The sequence below is a fragment of the Cynocephalus volans genome, chromosome 2 (assembly GCF_027409185.1).
Source record: "Cynocephalus volans isolate mCynVol1 chromosome 2, mCynVol1.pri, whole genome shotgun sequence".
Classification (NCBI taxonomy): domain Eukaryota; kingdom Metazoa; phylum Chordata; class Mammalia; order Dermoptera; family Cynocephalidae; genus Cynocephalus; species Cynocephalus volans.
Window position 1 is genome coordinate 177,925,788 of NC_084461.1, and position 16,069 is coordinate 177,941,856.

At 44.0% G+C, this 16,069-nt stretch overlaps 1 protein-coding gene and 1 non-coding gene across 11 annotated transcripts in view; both read right to left on the minus strand.

The window, feature by feature from the left end:
- The window catches only part of EP400 (E1A binding protein p400), a 118,148-nt gene that overhangs the window by 35,696 nt on the left and 66,383 nt on the right, over window positions 1–16,069 (minus strand). For 6 of the 10 annotated variants that reach the window (XM_063084913.1, XM_063084934.1, XM_063084910.1 and 3 more), the window contains 11 exons: window positions 15,469–15,633; window positions 13,851–14,009; window positions 12,170–12,264; window positions 11,407–11,678; window positions 9,656–9,858; window positions 9,398–9,567; window positions 7,403–7,599; window positions 3,519–3,630; window positions 3,197–3,340; window positions 566–724; window positions 299–382 (listed from right to left, as the gene is read on the minus strand). In XM_063084913.1, coding sequence (XP_062940983.1) covers window positions 299–382; window positions 566–724; window positions 3,197–3,340; window positions 3,519–3,630; window positions 7,403–7,599; window positions 9,398–9,567; window positions 9,656–9,858; window positions 11,407–11,678; window positions 12,170–12,264; window positions 13,851–14,009; window positions 15,469–15,633 — 1,760 coding nt within the window. Of the gene's footprint in view, window positions 1–298; window positions 383–565; window positions 725–3,196; window positions 3,341–3,518; window positions 3,631–7,402; window positions 7,600–9,397; window positions 9,568–9,655; window positions 9,859–11,406; window positions 11,679–12,169; window positions 12,265–13,850; window positions 14,079–15,468; window positions 15,634–16,069 lie in introns of all 10 variants that reach the window. The other 4 variants (XM_063084923.1, XM_063084921.1, XM_063084927.1 and 1 more) reach the window with 1 other exon arrangement.
- On the minus strand, window positions 7,887–8,020 carry LOC134371401 (small nucleolar RNA SNORA49). The gene has a single exon (XR_010022825.1). It is a non-coding gene; the product is annotated as a small nucleolar RNA SNORA49 (small nucleolar RNA).

A 16,069-nucleotide genomic window follows, 5' to 3' on the forward strand; every position in this document is an offset into this window, starting at 1 on the left:
CTCCAGGAGTCTGGTGCCCCACACCACACATTTTCTGATGCGCCCCCCAACCACAACATATAACTCTCTACCAATCACCAAGCTGCTACAAATCCAATTAAAAGACATTAAGGTAAAAAATAAGCTTCATAGTTGACTACATAGGGTTTTCCAAAGCTCTCTCATTTTCTATTAGTTTCTATATCGCTAGGTTTTATTTTTTATTTCTTTAATTTAATGAAGTCACTTTTAATTCAAATCAAACAATACTGAAAATGAGATTCTTCAAGTTAAACTGATCAAAAGTTGATTCTCTTACCTCACTATTTCTCTCTTTTTCTTGTTCAATGGAAGTATGGAATAATTCCAGGTAATTCAAAGCATATTTTTCAATTGGTGTAAGCTGTATCAAAAATACATATTTTTAAAATAGGGTTAATAGTAAGTTAATAAAGGTTAAGTTCCTTACACAACCTCTCACCAAGATTAGAATTTTAAAAAATTGTTCTTGGTTGAAACAAGAAGTATTTTACAAAGGGTCAAATGTTTAAAATATTTAGTTATAAAGAAAAAAAAATGCCCAAACCTGTTCCATAAAGTCAGCTAGCTCTTCCAACTGTGATGGTTCTTCATTACACCTTGAATTGTCTAAGTCTGATGACAAAACACCAGTGTTTGAGCTGGGCACCGCTTCTTCTGTGGATTTCTGCGTATCGTCCTCCAGATATTCAATACTCTTGAGAGCCTGAAATATTCCATACTTAGATTACTTTTGTAGACTTTTTAACTGAAGGACTTTTGCAAAAGAGCCACCTGCATAAAGTTAACATAGACACCTACATTGTAAAAAATCACTGAGCTTCTATGAAAATAATTCATTCATTCCTCGAGGCCCTCTTATGTGTGGAATACAACAGGGCACTCAGGGTATATATGAAATGAGTGCAGGAAACCTTCTGGGCCTTCTAAAACTTTACAGAACTGTCCATAACAGCAAAAGACCAACACTAATTCAATTCTCCACTCACGGGGGCTGGTCAGGCCAGAGAGGAGCAACCTCTCCTCTCCCATACCCACAGCAACGAGTCCTACTGACCCCGCCTTCCCAAGGCCCCCTCTGCTCCCATCTGCCACCCTCACTCACTTACATTACTGCTTCTTTTGGCATCTTAACCATACCCTGCTATAATCTAGTCTCAATACAAGAGCCAGAATGACTGTTATAAGTAACCTCAGACCATGCTGCAGCTCGACTCAAATCCTCCCAGCAGCTCCTTCCATGATTGGGCCTTCCCTCCCTCACCACCACCCCTCACCTGGCCCCTGGTCTTCTCAGCCACACTGACTTCTCTGCTGTAGTGACCTTAGCCCACGCTGGCCCTGTACCTACAACATTCTCCCCTGGACATCGTCCCCTGCACCCCGCCTCCACATCAGCTTCTCAAGTGAGTAAATCATACACTTCATCTACTTGTTTGCTGTTGTCTCTCTTCTTACAAGAATATAAGCCTCATAAAAGGTAAAGTTTTTGTCTTTTTTCCAATGCTATGTCCCCAACTGCCTAGAATCGTGCCTGACACACAGTATGACATTCAATAAATGTTTCCAAAGAGTCTGTATGGTGAAATCCTATGCTGCTTTGAAACAGCAAAGCCAATATGGAAAAATGTCCAAGATGCATTGTTATGAAAAAGCAGCAAGTGTGTATAACAAGCTCATATTGTGTGTACTAGTGTGCGTGCACACACACGCTCTTCACGCCCTGCATCTTTCTTCAAGGACACGTGAAATTTCAACAATGACTAAATGGTCACCTCTCGGATAACTTCCCTTCTATCCTTTTGTGTTTTCTGAATTTCTTTTTCAACCTCAGGCACACATTACCTACTTTTTAAACACAATGAGTTAGATCTACACCTCCTGATATAGAACAATCTGTAAGATATTTCTGTGCAAGGGAAATCAGACACAGAAACTTCTGGAAAGCAACATGAGAAAGTGCTGGCAGCACTGTCTCTGAGTGGGGAAGCAAGGATCCAGTGTGGCAGATTGGCTTTTCATCACACATTCTCAGAGGCTGGACCCTCCTCACACATTTAGTACTTTTTCAATAACTGAATAGTTCACTTTCAGAAAGGGAAGAAGCAGCAGCTAGTCAGCCCAACAGTCCACAAGAACAAGCAAGGCGTCAGCCACCAACCCAGAGAACAGGCCACCTGATAGAAAGCCAGGTTCTGGCCTGCAGTCTGCTCCTTACAGCTTTCACAGAAAAGTGAAGCAAGTAGAGATGCCAACACACGCAAACTCTGCAGCCAAACACAGAGGGGTAACAGAGGCACAGGGACACCAAGCCCTTCCAAGGTAAGAGGCACAGACACAGGCCCCAAAAACCAAGGTCTGGGGAAGAAGGAAACCCCTTCCCTGGACACTGGACCATAGGACAGAGAAAGGAATTCAGAAAGTGAAGGAAAGATAAGGCTGCAGCCCTGCAGCTGGGGCCCCCCACCCCCCAAGGATGGGAAGGCCCCTCCTGCAAGTGTGAGAGGCTTGCAGGGAGCCAGGGAGAATGGGGAGGAAATGAGAGAAGCGGCAAGGTAGTGAGCCAGCAACGTGTCCATAGAGCAGCACCATACCACAGGGATATCACACAACCCACATCCGCACCTAAAATCTTATTTTATGTAACCCAATATCCAAAATATCCTCACATCACCATGTAATCAACACAGAAAAGTACTAATGAGGTTTTTTGTATTATTTTTTTTGGACTAAGTCTCCGAAATCAGTGGTGTGTTTGATATAGCACACCACAATGCAGGCTAGCCACATTCCTAGGGCTCAGCAGCCACAGTGGTGGGGACAGAGCTGCAAGGGGCAGGCCACAGTCAGACATCTGCGGGAGGGTGCAGGCAGCTCAGGCTGGAGGGGAAAGAGCTAATGATCACAGTGACAACCATTGGAACTGGGTAGCATGGGCATGAGACCCGCTCTTTTCTCTACAATCCCCTTTACATTTTTTAAGAGTTGAAAATCCCCATGATAGAAAGAAGGAAGAGAGGAGGCTATAGGGAACAGGAGGAAGAGGGGACTAACAGGCCAGGGAAGAAGTTAAGACCGGATAGCCACAGGCTCAGGGAGAGTGAGCACAGTTGCACGGGAGAGTATAAGAGGTCAGGACAAAAACAGGGTATTGGGGATAGACTAGATTTATTCTTACCTCTATGAAAGGTCTTGCAATTTTGGGTGCAATGGTTTCCATGACAGAAGGTTCCTGAGAAAGAACTACGAACTCCTCAGCTTTTACTGGGAAACCAGCATCATCCATGGGAGAATAAACCTCAAACAGCTCCTGGATAGTTCGCTGAACACAAAAATGCATATTATTCTTCACTAACAAAGATACAATTGTATGCCTGACCTGAACTTGAGACCTAAGCACCAAGGTCAGGCGATCACTTCTCATAAATGTATATTAAAACAACATGATTCTGTTCCCAGTATGGCATGCCTCCCGAGTGTCCTCAACAGATAAGCAGTACCTGAGTTAAGAACGCCATGGAGTAGTCATTTCCCTGAGCGGCTACTTCTCGGATCAAATCTTTAGTTCCATTTTTCAACAATTTCTCTTCGATAGAATTGCCACTCACCAACCTACAAACAAAACACAGACACAGAATGACAATGAAGTCATCTGGAAACACAGAGAAGATACAAACCAGGGCACAGCAGGCGATAATGATGGCCAAATGTACCTACTCCCTGCTCAGGCCGGGCACCTGCTCACACCCTCTGTCAGCCAACCTCCCACCCTCCCCCTTCCCCTACACTGCCGCCACCTCCCAGAAACCACAGCAGGCAGCCCACAGCCCCCACAGTGTCCCCACCTCACCCTTCTGTCTGCCACCCCATTTTTCTCCCACTCAGTCCTTCCTGACCCCTCTACCTCTCTAGCTGTCTTTGACACCTTCCCTGCCTCTGACGACCCAGCTGATGCTCCACTGACTGCTGCTTGCTGAGATGCTTGCGGGGCATCTTGTTCTCATGTAATCATGGACATTTTCTTCTTTTTACCCCCTGTACACTGCCAGGCCCACAGTGGGTGCTGGGTTAAGACTGTGAACTGTGAGTGTGACCTCATTTGACAGACAGCAGAAGTGAGGTGCAAAGGCGTGTGACTTCATAAGACCACATCTCAGGAGCAAAAACAGGCCCCATCCAGTCTAGTACCTTCCCTTGATGTATGTCTGCTTACATAATGCTAAATGCTAATGCCCAAGAAAGCTCAAATTGAACACTTTTAACTGCAAGATTTTCACATAAATGAAAAGACAGAAGGAATTTTCTAGAAAATTCCAAATTTAAAAAACTAAATAGAAATAGACAATCAAGGGGAACAGAATAGAAAGTAATGAGCCCAGCTGGATTAAAAAAAAACTTAAATACATAATAAAGTGAAATGACAGCATAATAAAGAAAGGATGGACAGCCAACAAATGTGTAACAACCCTGGGAAGTCTTTCCTTGAGTATATTACTATGTGCTCATTGTAAATAATTTGATGATATAAAACTATAAGGAAGAAAAAAAAAAAAGTCACCTGGATTCTGATCACCTTAAGATAACCACTGAAATGTGATGGTGTTTCTATCCACCTTAGTTCACATATACATGACAAAAAGATGCCACTTCACCTGTGTGACAGCAGACATTAAGTGGGTGTCTTTTCTCCAGCACACATACTTTCATTGCTATTTCACGGAGGGGGGCAGCTTGCCTTGCCTGTCCCGTCTCCCCAGCTAGCACAAGTCCATGTCAGCAGCCTGGTATGCATACCTCCACGACATTCCCATGTTTGTTTGCAATTGCTTTCACGCACAATAGTGTGGGGCATTACCTGCCTCCCTATATACTCATCTGCACCTGGCTTTCCTCACTGAACACTGTATTACAGAAACCCCTACATGAACTCGTTTTCCTACTGGCTGCTCCCCACCTGTGGTTTGGCAGTACCCTGGTGGCAGACATTCCCTGGTTCCTGTTTTGTGCCACGTGGACAAAGCTGCACTGAACACCCTTACACATGGGACAGACTCTGTGTGGCACAGTTACGCTGAGGGCAAAGGACTGCGTCATTTCAACAGACCTTGCCAAATTACTTTCAAAAAGGCTGAAACAATCCCCACCCCCCATTAATGTGTGGAAGTTCCCATTCACTGGCCCCGGTCAGCAGGCACGGTTCCCTTTACTATGTGACCTATCTGCTACGTACGAACAGACGTTTCATCGTGCATTAAACTCGCACATCCTTCTACCAGCGGGTTGGAGGATCTCATGCTTTTTGGCCACTTGGAATTGACTATTCACATACACAGGTTTCCTCCCCTTTTAAAAAAGGGGGTCTTTGATCTTTCTTCTCAATTTGCAAGAGCTATTTAACCCTTTATCTATGAGAATTGCAAATAATTATTCCAATCTATTATTTACCTACTTACTTTGCTCATAGCCTCTTTTTGCTATACTTAAATTATTACTTTACTATAGTCAAATACAGCTATCCCTCCTTACTGCTGAGTTTTCTGTTTGGTTAAAGTGATCCCTTCAAGCTCTGGACAGTCTCTCAAAGACTGCTCTAAGATTGTTGCTTTACTTTTTACATTTAAATCTTCGATCCATCTATACTGTGTTACACTCTTACGTGGGAAGCAGTGCTGCAGCCCCATTCGCACTCACGAACAACAAAGTGCACAACAGAATCCATCACACGAACCACCTCCAGCCACAGTGCAACTCAACCTTCACAACACATTTAGTCCCCACTGCTGCTGGGCTCTCCATCCCCTGAACTGTCCAAACACTCCGATGCCAACAGTGCTCGGCTACAGACCAGGGGTTCACGGGAAGGTCCACATGGAGAAGCCTGTGTTCTGTCCTGCTACACAAAGGGCACGGCTCCCTCCCAAAACCCTGTTCATCATCTGTTGTGACTGTCATCAGTTCTTTTCCACTCCAACTACATTTGAAAATTATTTCATCCTAGAGGCCAGCCCGTGGCTCATTTGGGAGAGTGTGGTGTTGATAACACCGAAGCCACAGGTTCGGATCCCTATATAGGGATGGCTGGTTAGCTCACTTGGGAGAGCGTGGTGGTGACACCACCAAGTCAACAGTTAAGATATCCTTACCAGTCATCTTTAAAAAAAAAGAAGAAAAGAAAATTATTTCATCCCACTGTGTGTATATGTGCACGCACACATACACTAAAACCTACAATTAGGATTTTCATTAAAATGTTAAATTTTATTAATATTACCTTGGGGGAAAACTTCACGTTTTTATTAACACAGTGTGTGTTTCCATTTACCACATCTCATCTACATCCGTCAACACAGTCTTATACTTAATTTGTATGCGTCCATGCTAAGGTCATGTTTGAGTATTTCAGAGATTTCGTGGCTACTGAGAATAAAATATTTTCACATTTTTAGCTAATAACTGCTAAAGGGCCAACAATAAGGAAAGCATTGCACAATGAAACATTCATTCAATATAAATGATGTACCAAATTATGCTTGTTAGCATGGAAATACATTCAAAACATACTGTTAAAAGAAAAAGGGATTACAAAATAAGACTGACATAGTACCAGCCTTCTAAAAGAATTAGAAAAATGCCTGGAAAGGTATACATCAAAATGTTAATAATTGCTATCTCTGCAGGTTCCCTACTTTTCTTTGCATGCTTTTCTTTTTTCCTTCAACGAACATGTAATGCATGTATAATCAGAAAAATATTAACAAAGCTGTTTAAATACAGCGTCTGTATTACCATGGCATCAACCATCCTGCTGAACAACAAGAAGTGGTTAAGAACACAGATCAGGGTGTCGGTTCCGGGTCGGCCACTCCCTGAGACATCACCCCAGTGAACACACATATCTCAGCCTCAGGTCTCCACCTGTGAAAGGATGGCTCTACCAACATCTCACAGAAGTGGCAGGATCACATGCATCAGAACATGACCGTGCTCAGTGCACACAGGGCATAAACAATAACAGATTTAAATTATTTCAATGGCCATTTTCCTTGAAACAGCCCAGAATATAAATCATCCTTTTCAGGTCGAGGTACTCTAGAAGAGGTTCAACATGTAAATACTGAGATGACAACAACGTAACACACCTGAGCAGCATAACTAACTTAAAACTTCAAGCAAATGTTAAGTATAAAGTACAGATAACACAGCAGGCATATCAATTTCTCTGATGGGAAAATAAACAAAATGTAGCAGAAACTTCTAAAACTGAGCTGCAGCATACTATCTCTAGTTCTCCCTCTTACTTCTGCACCCATGCCTTCTGTACCAACACCTTCTACCAAGCTGCTCACGACATGCACCTTTGCACACATCCCACTGCAGGCATCACCTGTACACATGGATGTCCTTGCATCTCCCGATTCGGTCACACCACTCCTGGGCCTTGGCATCCATCACCGGATTCAGATCATTGTCATAGAACACGACAGTGTCTGCCTCCACGAGATTGATACCTGTGGCGCGGCTATGAGTAGAGAGAATGGCACAAAAAATCCGCCTGTCTCTGTTGAAACTCCTCATCAGCTCCTAAGATAAAGCAAAACACTCAAGTTAGTATTTCTGAAAAATGCTAGGAAACCTTTGACACTTCCTAATATTCTTCAGTTAGAAATTGTTCTGTAACAACTGTCTAATTTGTGTTCCATCTGATGTGCAATCCGTGTTAAAGTTACACCAGAGTTTTAGCATTTTCCTCTGCCTTTTCCACGCAAATGTACCATCTCTCACCCACTGATCACACACATCTCTGCACACTGTTTAAATAACACTGTCATTGGTTACAAAAAGCAAATGTTAGATCCCATCTTATATTTACTGTCAGCTCAATTTGTAGGCCCCAAAAGAACACAGAGTCTTGCTGGGGAGGGAGGTGAGCTTTCTCATCTATCCTCAGGCAATGCCAGGGCACTTTACAGGCAAAAAAGCCCCTGGAGTAAGGCTGAGGAAGTAGGGAAAATGAAGCAATGAAAAGACCTGACTTCACTTATGACCATCAATTAAAATGACTTGATTTGAATAATTCTCTTCTATAATTATCTCTGTACCAACACAGAACCTGCAAGTTGACCAACTCTCTTCCTTCAAAAAACTCTATATATACTTTCTTACACTGTTACCAAGAAAATTTGTTAATTCACACCCTGGTGTATGTATGTGCATGTGTTTGAAAATCCTGCATACGCTGTAGAACACATAGTGGGTAATATGATCTACAGTTCAGCATCTTGCTTTTTGTACTTGGACAGATTTTTTACCATGCCACTAAAATCTGTTCTAAAATGTTGCTGACATGTTCTCACTTATTGGTGGGAGCTAAAAATTAATATATAAATTCACACACACACACACACACACACACAAACCGGGGGGGGGGGGGAAGATATAACAACCACAATTATTTGAAGTTGATACGACAAGCAAACAGAAAGGACATTGTTGGGGGGGAGGGGGAGGGAGAAGGGAGGGAGGTTTTGGTGATGGGGAGCAATAATCAGCTACAATGTATATCGACAAAATAAAATTAAAAAATAAATAAATAAATAAATAAAATAAAAAAATAAAATGTTGCTGACAAGGACTTCTTAGCTCATCATGTGGGGGTACCAGGAAATAGTTTTTGCTATGATACTGCCAAGTCATATGTCCCACAACAATTCTTTATTTATTCACTCTTCTACTACTGAACATTTATTTTGTTCCTGATTGCAGATTATCATAAGCATTTCTACAATGAACTGCTGTGTATATATATCTTTCAGTAGCATGTTGTTCTTGTGTGTAAGCAAAGAGTCTTAGATACAGAATTGTAGGTCAAATGTATTTCCATTTTTAAGGTCCACAATCCACAGCACCAAGCTGCCATCAGGAAAGTGGTACTAATTTATGGCTTCAGCCTCAGTGTATGAGAGTGCATTTCACTGTGCCTGATGGAAACAAAACACCCCGAGCAAGTTCAATAAGTAAAAATTGAGCATATATTTTAACTTGCATTTCTTTAATTATAAGTTTATCTCAACAGTTTTCATGTTTTTACCCCACAGCTGCCTTCTAAAGTATATCAATATTGTCTTACAATGATTGCAGGTCACCAATTTGTATCCTGAGATATCCAGCTGACTGTGCATTCACCACATGGCTTATGATGAAAACTATCAAAGGATGGAGTAAAGACTTACTCAAATACATGAAAAAGTTCTTCCCCTTTTGTTTAGAAGGCTCATGATATCATTGAATTTCCACAACACTTAGAAATCAGGTTTAAAAACTGGTGATTAAAGTTAACGCAACTGAATTGTAAATTATAACAAGGTAAACTACTTCTTACCTGCCGCTGTTCACTGTTGGCATTTTCATCAATCCTTACATAGGTGAGATAATGGAAGTTCAAGAACACTTCTAAAATGTCTAACATAAGAACCATCTGTGATAAGATCAGCACCCGACGTCCTTCAGATTTCAGCTTCTGCAGTAAGATAGCTAAAGCTTCTAACTTTCCTAGGAAAGGAATAACACCAAGAGCATCTCATCATCCAAAGCAGATAAGCCCCCCAGGATAAATGGTGCCACAGAGCTCCCCTCATACCTGAATCGAACTGCACCAGCCTGAGCTCCGGGAACTGCAGAGAACGCAGAGCAGTCAGCTGTCGCAGCTGCTGGCAGTAGGGAGCAGTGTGCTCCCTCAGGCACTGCCTGAACACCCTCATCCTCTGACTGTACAGGGAGGGTGGCCTTGCCACCCACAGTAACGGAGGTGCTGCCACCACAGAAGGAATCACACAGGCCACCCTGAGGAGCAGAAAACATGCTCAGTCACCAGGTGGTGCCACAGCACCTCTGCCAGGTGGTGGGGACTCCAAAAGGACAAAGGCAGAACCCCCTGATAACTGAGTCCCCAGAGGGGCAGGCAAGGGCATCTGGCTCTCATCACCATGGGGAGACATGACTGTCGGCACACATCATCCTTCACGCAACCACAGGTCGGGGAGACCCCATGGGGCAGATCCTAACTAGTCCTGGCCAATGGTGGCCATCCCAGTGACCAACTCAGACAGCCCAGGTCTAAGCAATCAGCGTGGGGCATTTCCCAGACCACAGGAATGGCTCGGAGGTGGCCCATTGCACTTAAAGCTCATGTCTTCTGCAAGAATTTTGGGACAGAGGCCCGGGCTTCTAGACGTGAACCCTAGAACTGCTACAGCCACTGTATTACCAGGAAGGGGACTATATGGAGAATAAAAGGACCCTGCAGACAGGAGGACAACCACCTCCCAACCTGCAGTAGGCATCTTCCCAGAAAAGCCCTTCCTAAGACACCAGCTGAAGTGAGCCTGTTATGTTCACGGAGAAAGGACGATGCAAGGACATATCAACCTCTGAAGGAACAACAAGGGAAGGGGCACAAGAGGCCACCAACTTAACCACACAGATGGGAAAGGCTGGGGTGGGCTGGCTCAATCTCACAAAAACACTCCCCCTTTTCGTTTTTCTCCATTGATTTTATTCCTGATCTGAATGACCTGAAATGGGTAGATCCTGAAAGCTGAGTCAAGCTGCAAGGGAGCCAAGAGGTTTCCCTTTCTAAGCAGGAACTAACTATGAGAAATGCAACCATCATAAAGAAGGGAAGAAAATACGTTCTGGAGCCAAGCCTAGAGGGCAGGCCCAGGCAGTGAGCAAAACTGCAAACAGGGTCAGTGCTCTGAGGAGAAAGCAAACACTGAGCCACAGCAGGAGCAGGAACTGACAGTGGCCAGAGCACCCCATCGACATCTGGGACTTTTTCTCTGTCAAAGCTTGTTCTGAGTTCAACTCCTGCACACATTCCTCATCATGCAACATTCACTCCTTCATGTGGTTATTTTATTTTATTTTATTTTATTTTATTATGGCAGCTGTGTAGTATGGGAAAGTAAACCCTTGACCTTGATGTTACAAGGCTGCACTGTAACCGGCTGAGCTAACCAGCCAGCCCTATGTGGTTATTTTAATAAAACAGGTTTTTTTTGAAAAAGCAGGATGGAGAAAACCATCGGCAACACATGATCTGCTCTCTGCATACAGCATGAGTTCAGGTGCTACAACCTCGCAGTGGGACTGCCCACACCTATCCAGAGGCCACCCATGGACACAGACCCAGAGCATGTGACCATCTGGCTCCAAAGCTGGAGACCTTGAAAAGTGATTTCAACACAGACTTCTAAGGGACAAGTCAAGGAGACGCTTATGGGAATAAGACGAACGTCCGCAAAACAATAACAAAAATTGTTGGGATGCTACAAACTGAGGAAACACAAAAAAAAGCCAAAATATCTACCCACAAGCAGGCTGACTGACCTGTCCATAATGTCCTGGAGAGATGCGTGACGCTGACTCACAGTCAGAATCAGATCACTCTTGCTTTCTGAGGGTGAAGTGTAACAGCTCACTGAGCCAGCCCCCTGCCTGAGGCTGCTGCCAAAAGACCTGAAGCATGGTGTCCTTTCTCTGCCGGGCAGGGAACAAATCCCTAACAAATCTCTGCCATAGACTGGAGCTTGGGAACAGCGCCGTTCATTGATGAAATAAATCTGATCCAGCCGCTCTTTCAAAAGTCTGGTCTTTTCCTCCTTTATCAAAACAGTGATGAAAAATGGTCACTTGAGAAATAACATGACAAGTTATCTCTTCACCAAACACTGTGGGATCCATGGGTACAGAGCACACTTCAACACCCAGGGTCCTTATTCTGTAGGAAACAGTGACAGAAATGAAGCCAAGAAAGCAAGCCTCTGTTCTTTCCCTCGCCAACATGAGAAGCATTTCTCAAGACACAGTAAGCATTTCTATAGTGCCTATGAAGACTGGTAGAAGAATATGAAAACGTGAAAGAAGATTTTTGCAATCATAAAGCCCAGTTTCATTTCTTTTATTAAAAGTGTTTTAAAATCAAAATTCTACAACTTAGAGAGAAAATCTGTTTCTGCAGTCACATAACAAGGATTCACAGAAGCCTTTAAATACCACAACTATACAGGAATAAGCAGCTTCTGAAAAATAACTTGTCCAACGGTAATGGGGTCAACAATCTGGGAACACACATCTTCAACACATGTCTTACCTGGGTTGGCCCTGCAGTGGGAGAGGCCGGTTTGGAGCCCACTCCAGGTTCTCCTGCAGCCATGGCATTGACCACTACCCGACCAGGAACACCTACTACAAATACAAAAATGAAGAGCTGAAAAGGAAAGCCAAGTCCACAGGACTTAGTCTGCTATTAGCACACTACAGAAACCTCAGCCTTCACTAGCACATTCCTGGAATGTGTATAATTCAAACTTAAATTATTTAGAACTGCCTGTGAAGCCCTCTGCTTCTCTGGCCACAATCTGAGCTGAGTGTGGAGCCCAGGGCTCGTCATCTTCCTTTCATAAGAACTGCAGCGTGCTCAGAAGTGTCTGCAGCAAACCTCAGACCTATAGTCAACCTCATGACCATAACAAGTCCAGTGCAGCCACCACATGGCCCTGGGCACATTATCACAGCCAACCCCAGGAGATCACCTGAGGACTGCGCTGCCCCTGCTGTCCATGCAGCCCTGAAGACCATGACAGAATCACCCCAGGATTGACACCATGCCCTCAATCAGCCAGGGTTGGTCAGAAAGACAGAAGCCATGCCACTTAAAGTGACAAAGACTTTCACACAGGGAACTGGTCAGAAAGGAATCTGAAGACTGACAAGGGACCTTAGGGTAAGACAGTCACCTTAGGAGAACACAGGGAAGGGGTGGGGTTATGAGAACCTAGCAGCTGGGGGGCCCGAGGCGGGGGCTCGGGCTGCCATCTGGTGCCTCCAGAGCTCAAAGGAGGAGCTCCACAGAGCTGGACTTATTGACCTCTGAGGCTGGGTGCAGCAGCTGGTTCCGGCATTCCCTAGAGGGCAAGGTAAGCTGGTTCAGGAAGTGTAGGGGAAACCTGGCAAGTGGAACCAAATACCGCGGCTGTTGTACAGACTGTTGCTGGGCAATGCTGACAGGAATTGGGGACAAACCATGTACACTTCCCCACACCAGCTGTGTAGCCTCCTCTCGCACACCGTGGCAGAGACTAACATGGGTTGCAGAATCCGTACACCAGCATCACCACGATAATGCACAGGTGGGACTAGAAATGAGTAAAACTGAGTAACACTCAGCACATGGGGCCAAGGGCCTCAGGTCCCAAGGAGAGGTGTGCCTTGCCTTGCCGGGCTCCCTGAGGCCTCCACAGGTCTGTGCATTCCTAAGGACGCACCACACACACCACGACTGAGCATGTCCAGGGAGAGCTGGGACCAAGGCAGGAGGACAGCAAGGGCTTCAAGGTGAAGGAGGCAACGGGACAAGGAGCTGGGAACAAGCAGCTCCAGGGCTAATAGAGAAGGGCCCAAATCTTTCAAGTGCAGTTATATGCACCATGTTCCAGAAAACCTCTAAGCATGTTCACTAAATGCATTTGTGACATACTAACAAGCAAAATTTCTCATGATTCAAAAATCCCTTGTTAGAGCAAAATCATAACAAAAATCTAAGGATAGTGAGGCTGGTTGTATTCAACCAGTACCTTTGAAAGTAACAGACAGAAAACAAATCAAGCTGACACCAGGACATGTCTGTGGAAGCCAGACAGTCCCAGCCAGACTTTGATGTTCTGATGTATCACAATCAGAGAGACACTAATGCCTTCCAATAGTCTTAGATGGAAAAGAAAGGTGGAAAGAAGCTTCCAAGCCACATCTCCCTCCTGCTCAGAGCACCCTACCTTGTGGGGTCAAGGGTGCCGGGCTGGGGCCGCCAGTTGGGGGCTTGCTTCCCAGGGTGCCATGCACAGCTCCCGCCTGAGACACAGTCTGCATCACCATGGGGCCGGGGGTTCGCAGGTAGGGCTGCCCAGGGGCAGACACAATCTGGAGAACGCTGCCTGCAATCACATGTCCGCCAGGTGCATCAGTCACGGGCATGTGTGTGTCACAGCCACATGCTATAGTCACTTCCAAATGGTACAAAAATAAATAGGTCAATAAACTGAAAACCAAAAGCCAATTTTATGCAAATGAATCAATGCAAGTTCCAGTTACTTTAAGAACAATGGAAATATTTTACCCGCAATGAATGAAACATCTAAGGAACAATGTATACTTTGCCTCATCTCAAGAAAAAGCTCATCTCTGCCACTCAGTTGCTCATTTAAGTCACCATAACAAGCGTCTGCTAAAGGCAGTCGCGCTGTGCCAGTCACAGGAGACATCCCAGCTCCCAGATCGCCACATGGGCACCTTCCAACTGCTGTCGGGTAGGATGAAGAAAACCATTTTTAGCCCAGATGCCTGTGGCTTTATTGCTGCTTTTTAAGGAGTCTGCTACTTTCAATCTTTTGTGACTGAACCTTTCTAACTTCTCTCACTCTGGAGGAATATTTCCCAAGCTGTGCTCTATGAAAATTAGTGACCTCTGGAGACGTTAATGGAAGGCCCTGCCCTTGCTGCCCCAAAATTAGAGAAATATGAATTAAACCAAATTAAATGGCTTCTCTGCTGCAGGCCTCTCAAGGCCTTACTCTGCTAAGATGTATGTGCTTCTCCCCAGCTGACAACAGAACCTCTCACCCCGACAACCACCTTGGCAGCACCTCATGGCAAAACTGCTTGGGAAAGATGGCTCTGAGGCTGCTATGGATACTACTTCTGAATTATAATCTAAAATATGAGAAGCAAGTTATCTATTGCTAAGAGAAACTGAACTGACTGAATTGTTGCCATGTAGTCCTTTAAGATTAACCAAGGAGCTACTCAAATTTCATTCCCTCATTTTTTTAAAAGCAGTTACTAGATAAATATATTGCTTTTAGCCAATGGTCTGGAAGGTTTTGGTCTAGGCGTTAAAATTAAAAACTCAGCTGGCTGGTTAGCTCAGTTGGCCAGAGTGGGGTCAAGGGTTGGGATCCCTCTACAGGCCAGCCACCTAAAAGAAATAAATTAAATTTTAAAATCTGTATATAAAAGAAAATAATTCCTCTTATATAAATTGCTAATTCTTTGGTGTTTTTAGGACAATTTGTCTCACACGTACATTATGAAGCAGCAAATATTTCTATTTTGATTTATAAAACAAACTTTTCAAAAGGCAGACACTATTAATAAAAATGACTATCATTTACTTAGCATGTATCAAGTAGTAGGCAACCAGGTGTGTTACAAATGTTATCTCACTGATCCTCTGAAACCCCTATGAGGTTAGACTCATTAATGTCACTTACAGGTGAAGAACCTGAAGCTTGAAAAGGCCACATAACTTGCCCAGTCACCCCGCTGCCATGACAGGTCCACAGCCCATGCCAATGGTAAAGTGCTTCTTCTGTCGATCAGTTAGTTATCCCTTACCTTGCAGCTGCAGGGGCTGGCCCGCCGTGAGCTGCCGGAGCTGGCTGTGTGACAAGGTGAACTTGTTCCCCTGGAACTGCAGTGTCACAGGTGCCTCGGGCTGAGCAACTCGACTCTGTGGTCCCGCAATGGACGCTAACTGAGCAATTTTTACTACCTCTCCACCTGTTGAAATGCAGAGGAAAAGGTAAATTCACACCATTTGGGGCAAGTTTGGAATTGTTATACTGAAGATCATTTGTTGTATATAATGACCGTCTAACTGAAGTGTCACAGGAATATTTATTAAGTATTGCTTTCTACCACTTTAAGAAAATAGTTATTTTAACACAAAAGATGATAAAACAATTAAAATAACAGATTTCAATGGTTAGCTTATTTAACTATAACTGATAGGGATTTTAGATATCGGATATTAATATTATTACCCAAATTATTATAGAGCATTTTACTTTTCTCCCCAAACAATGTAAAAGCAGCAAACATCAAAAATAGAAAAAATCTATTTGTAATACACTTGGAAACTCACATATCAACCTCTTAACTTCAGAAAACTTCCAAAATTTAAAAAAGTACATGTTCAATTTAGCTCAGAGGTAAA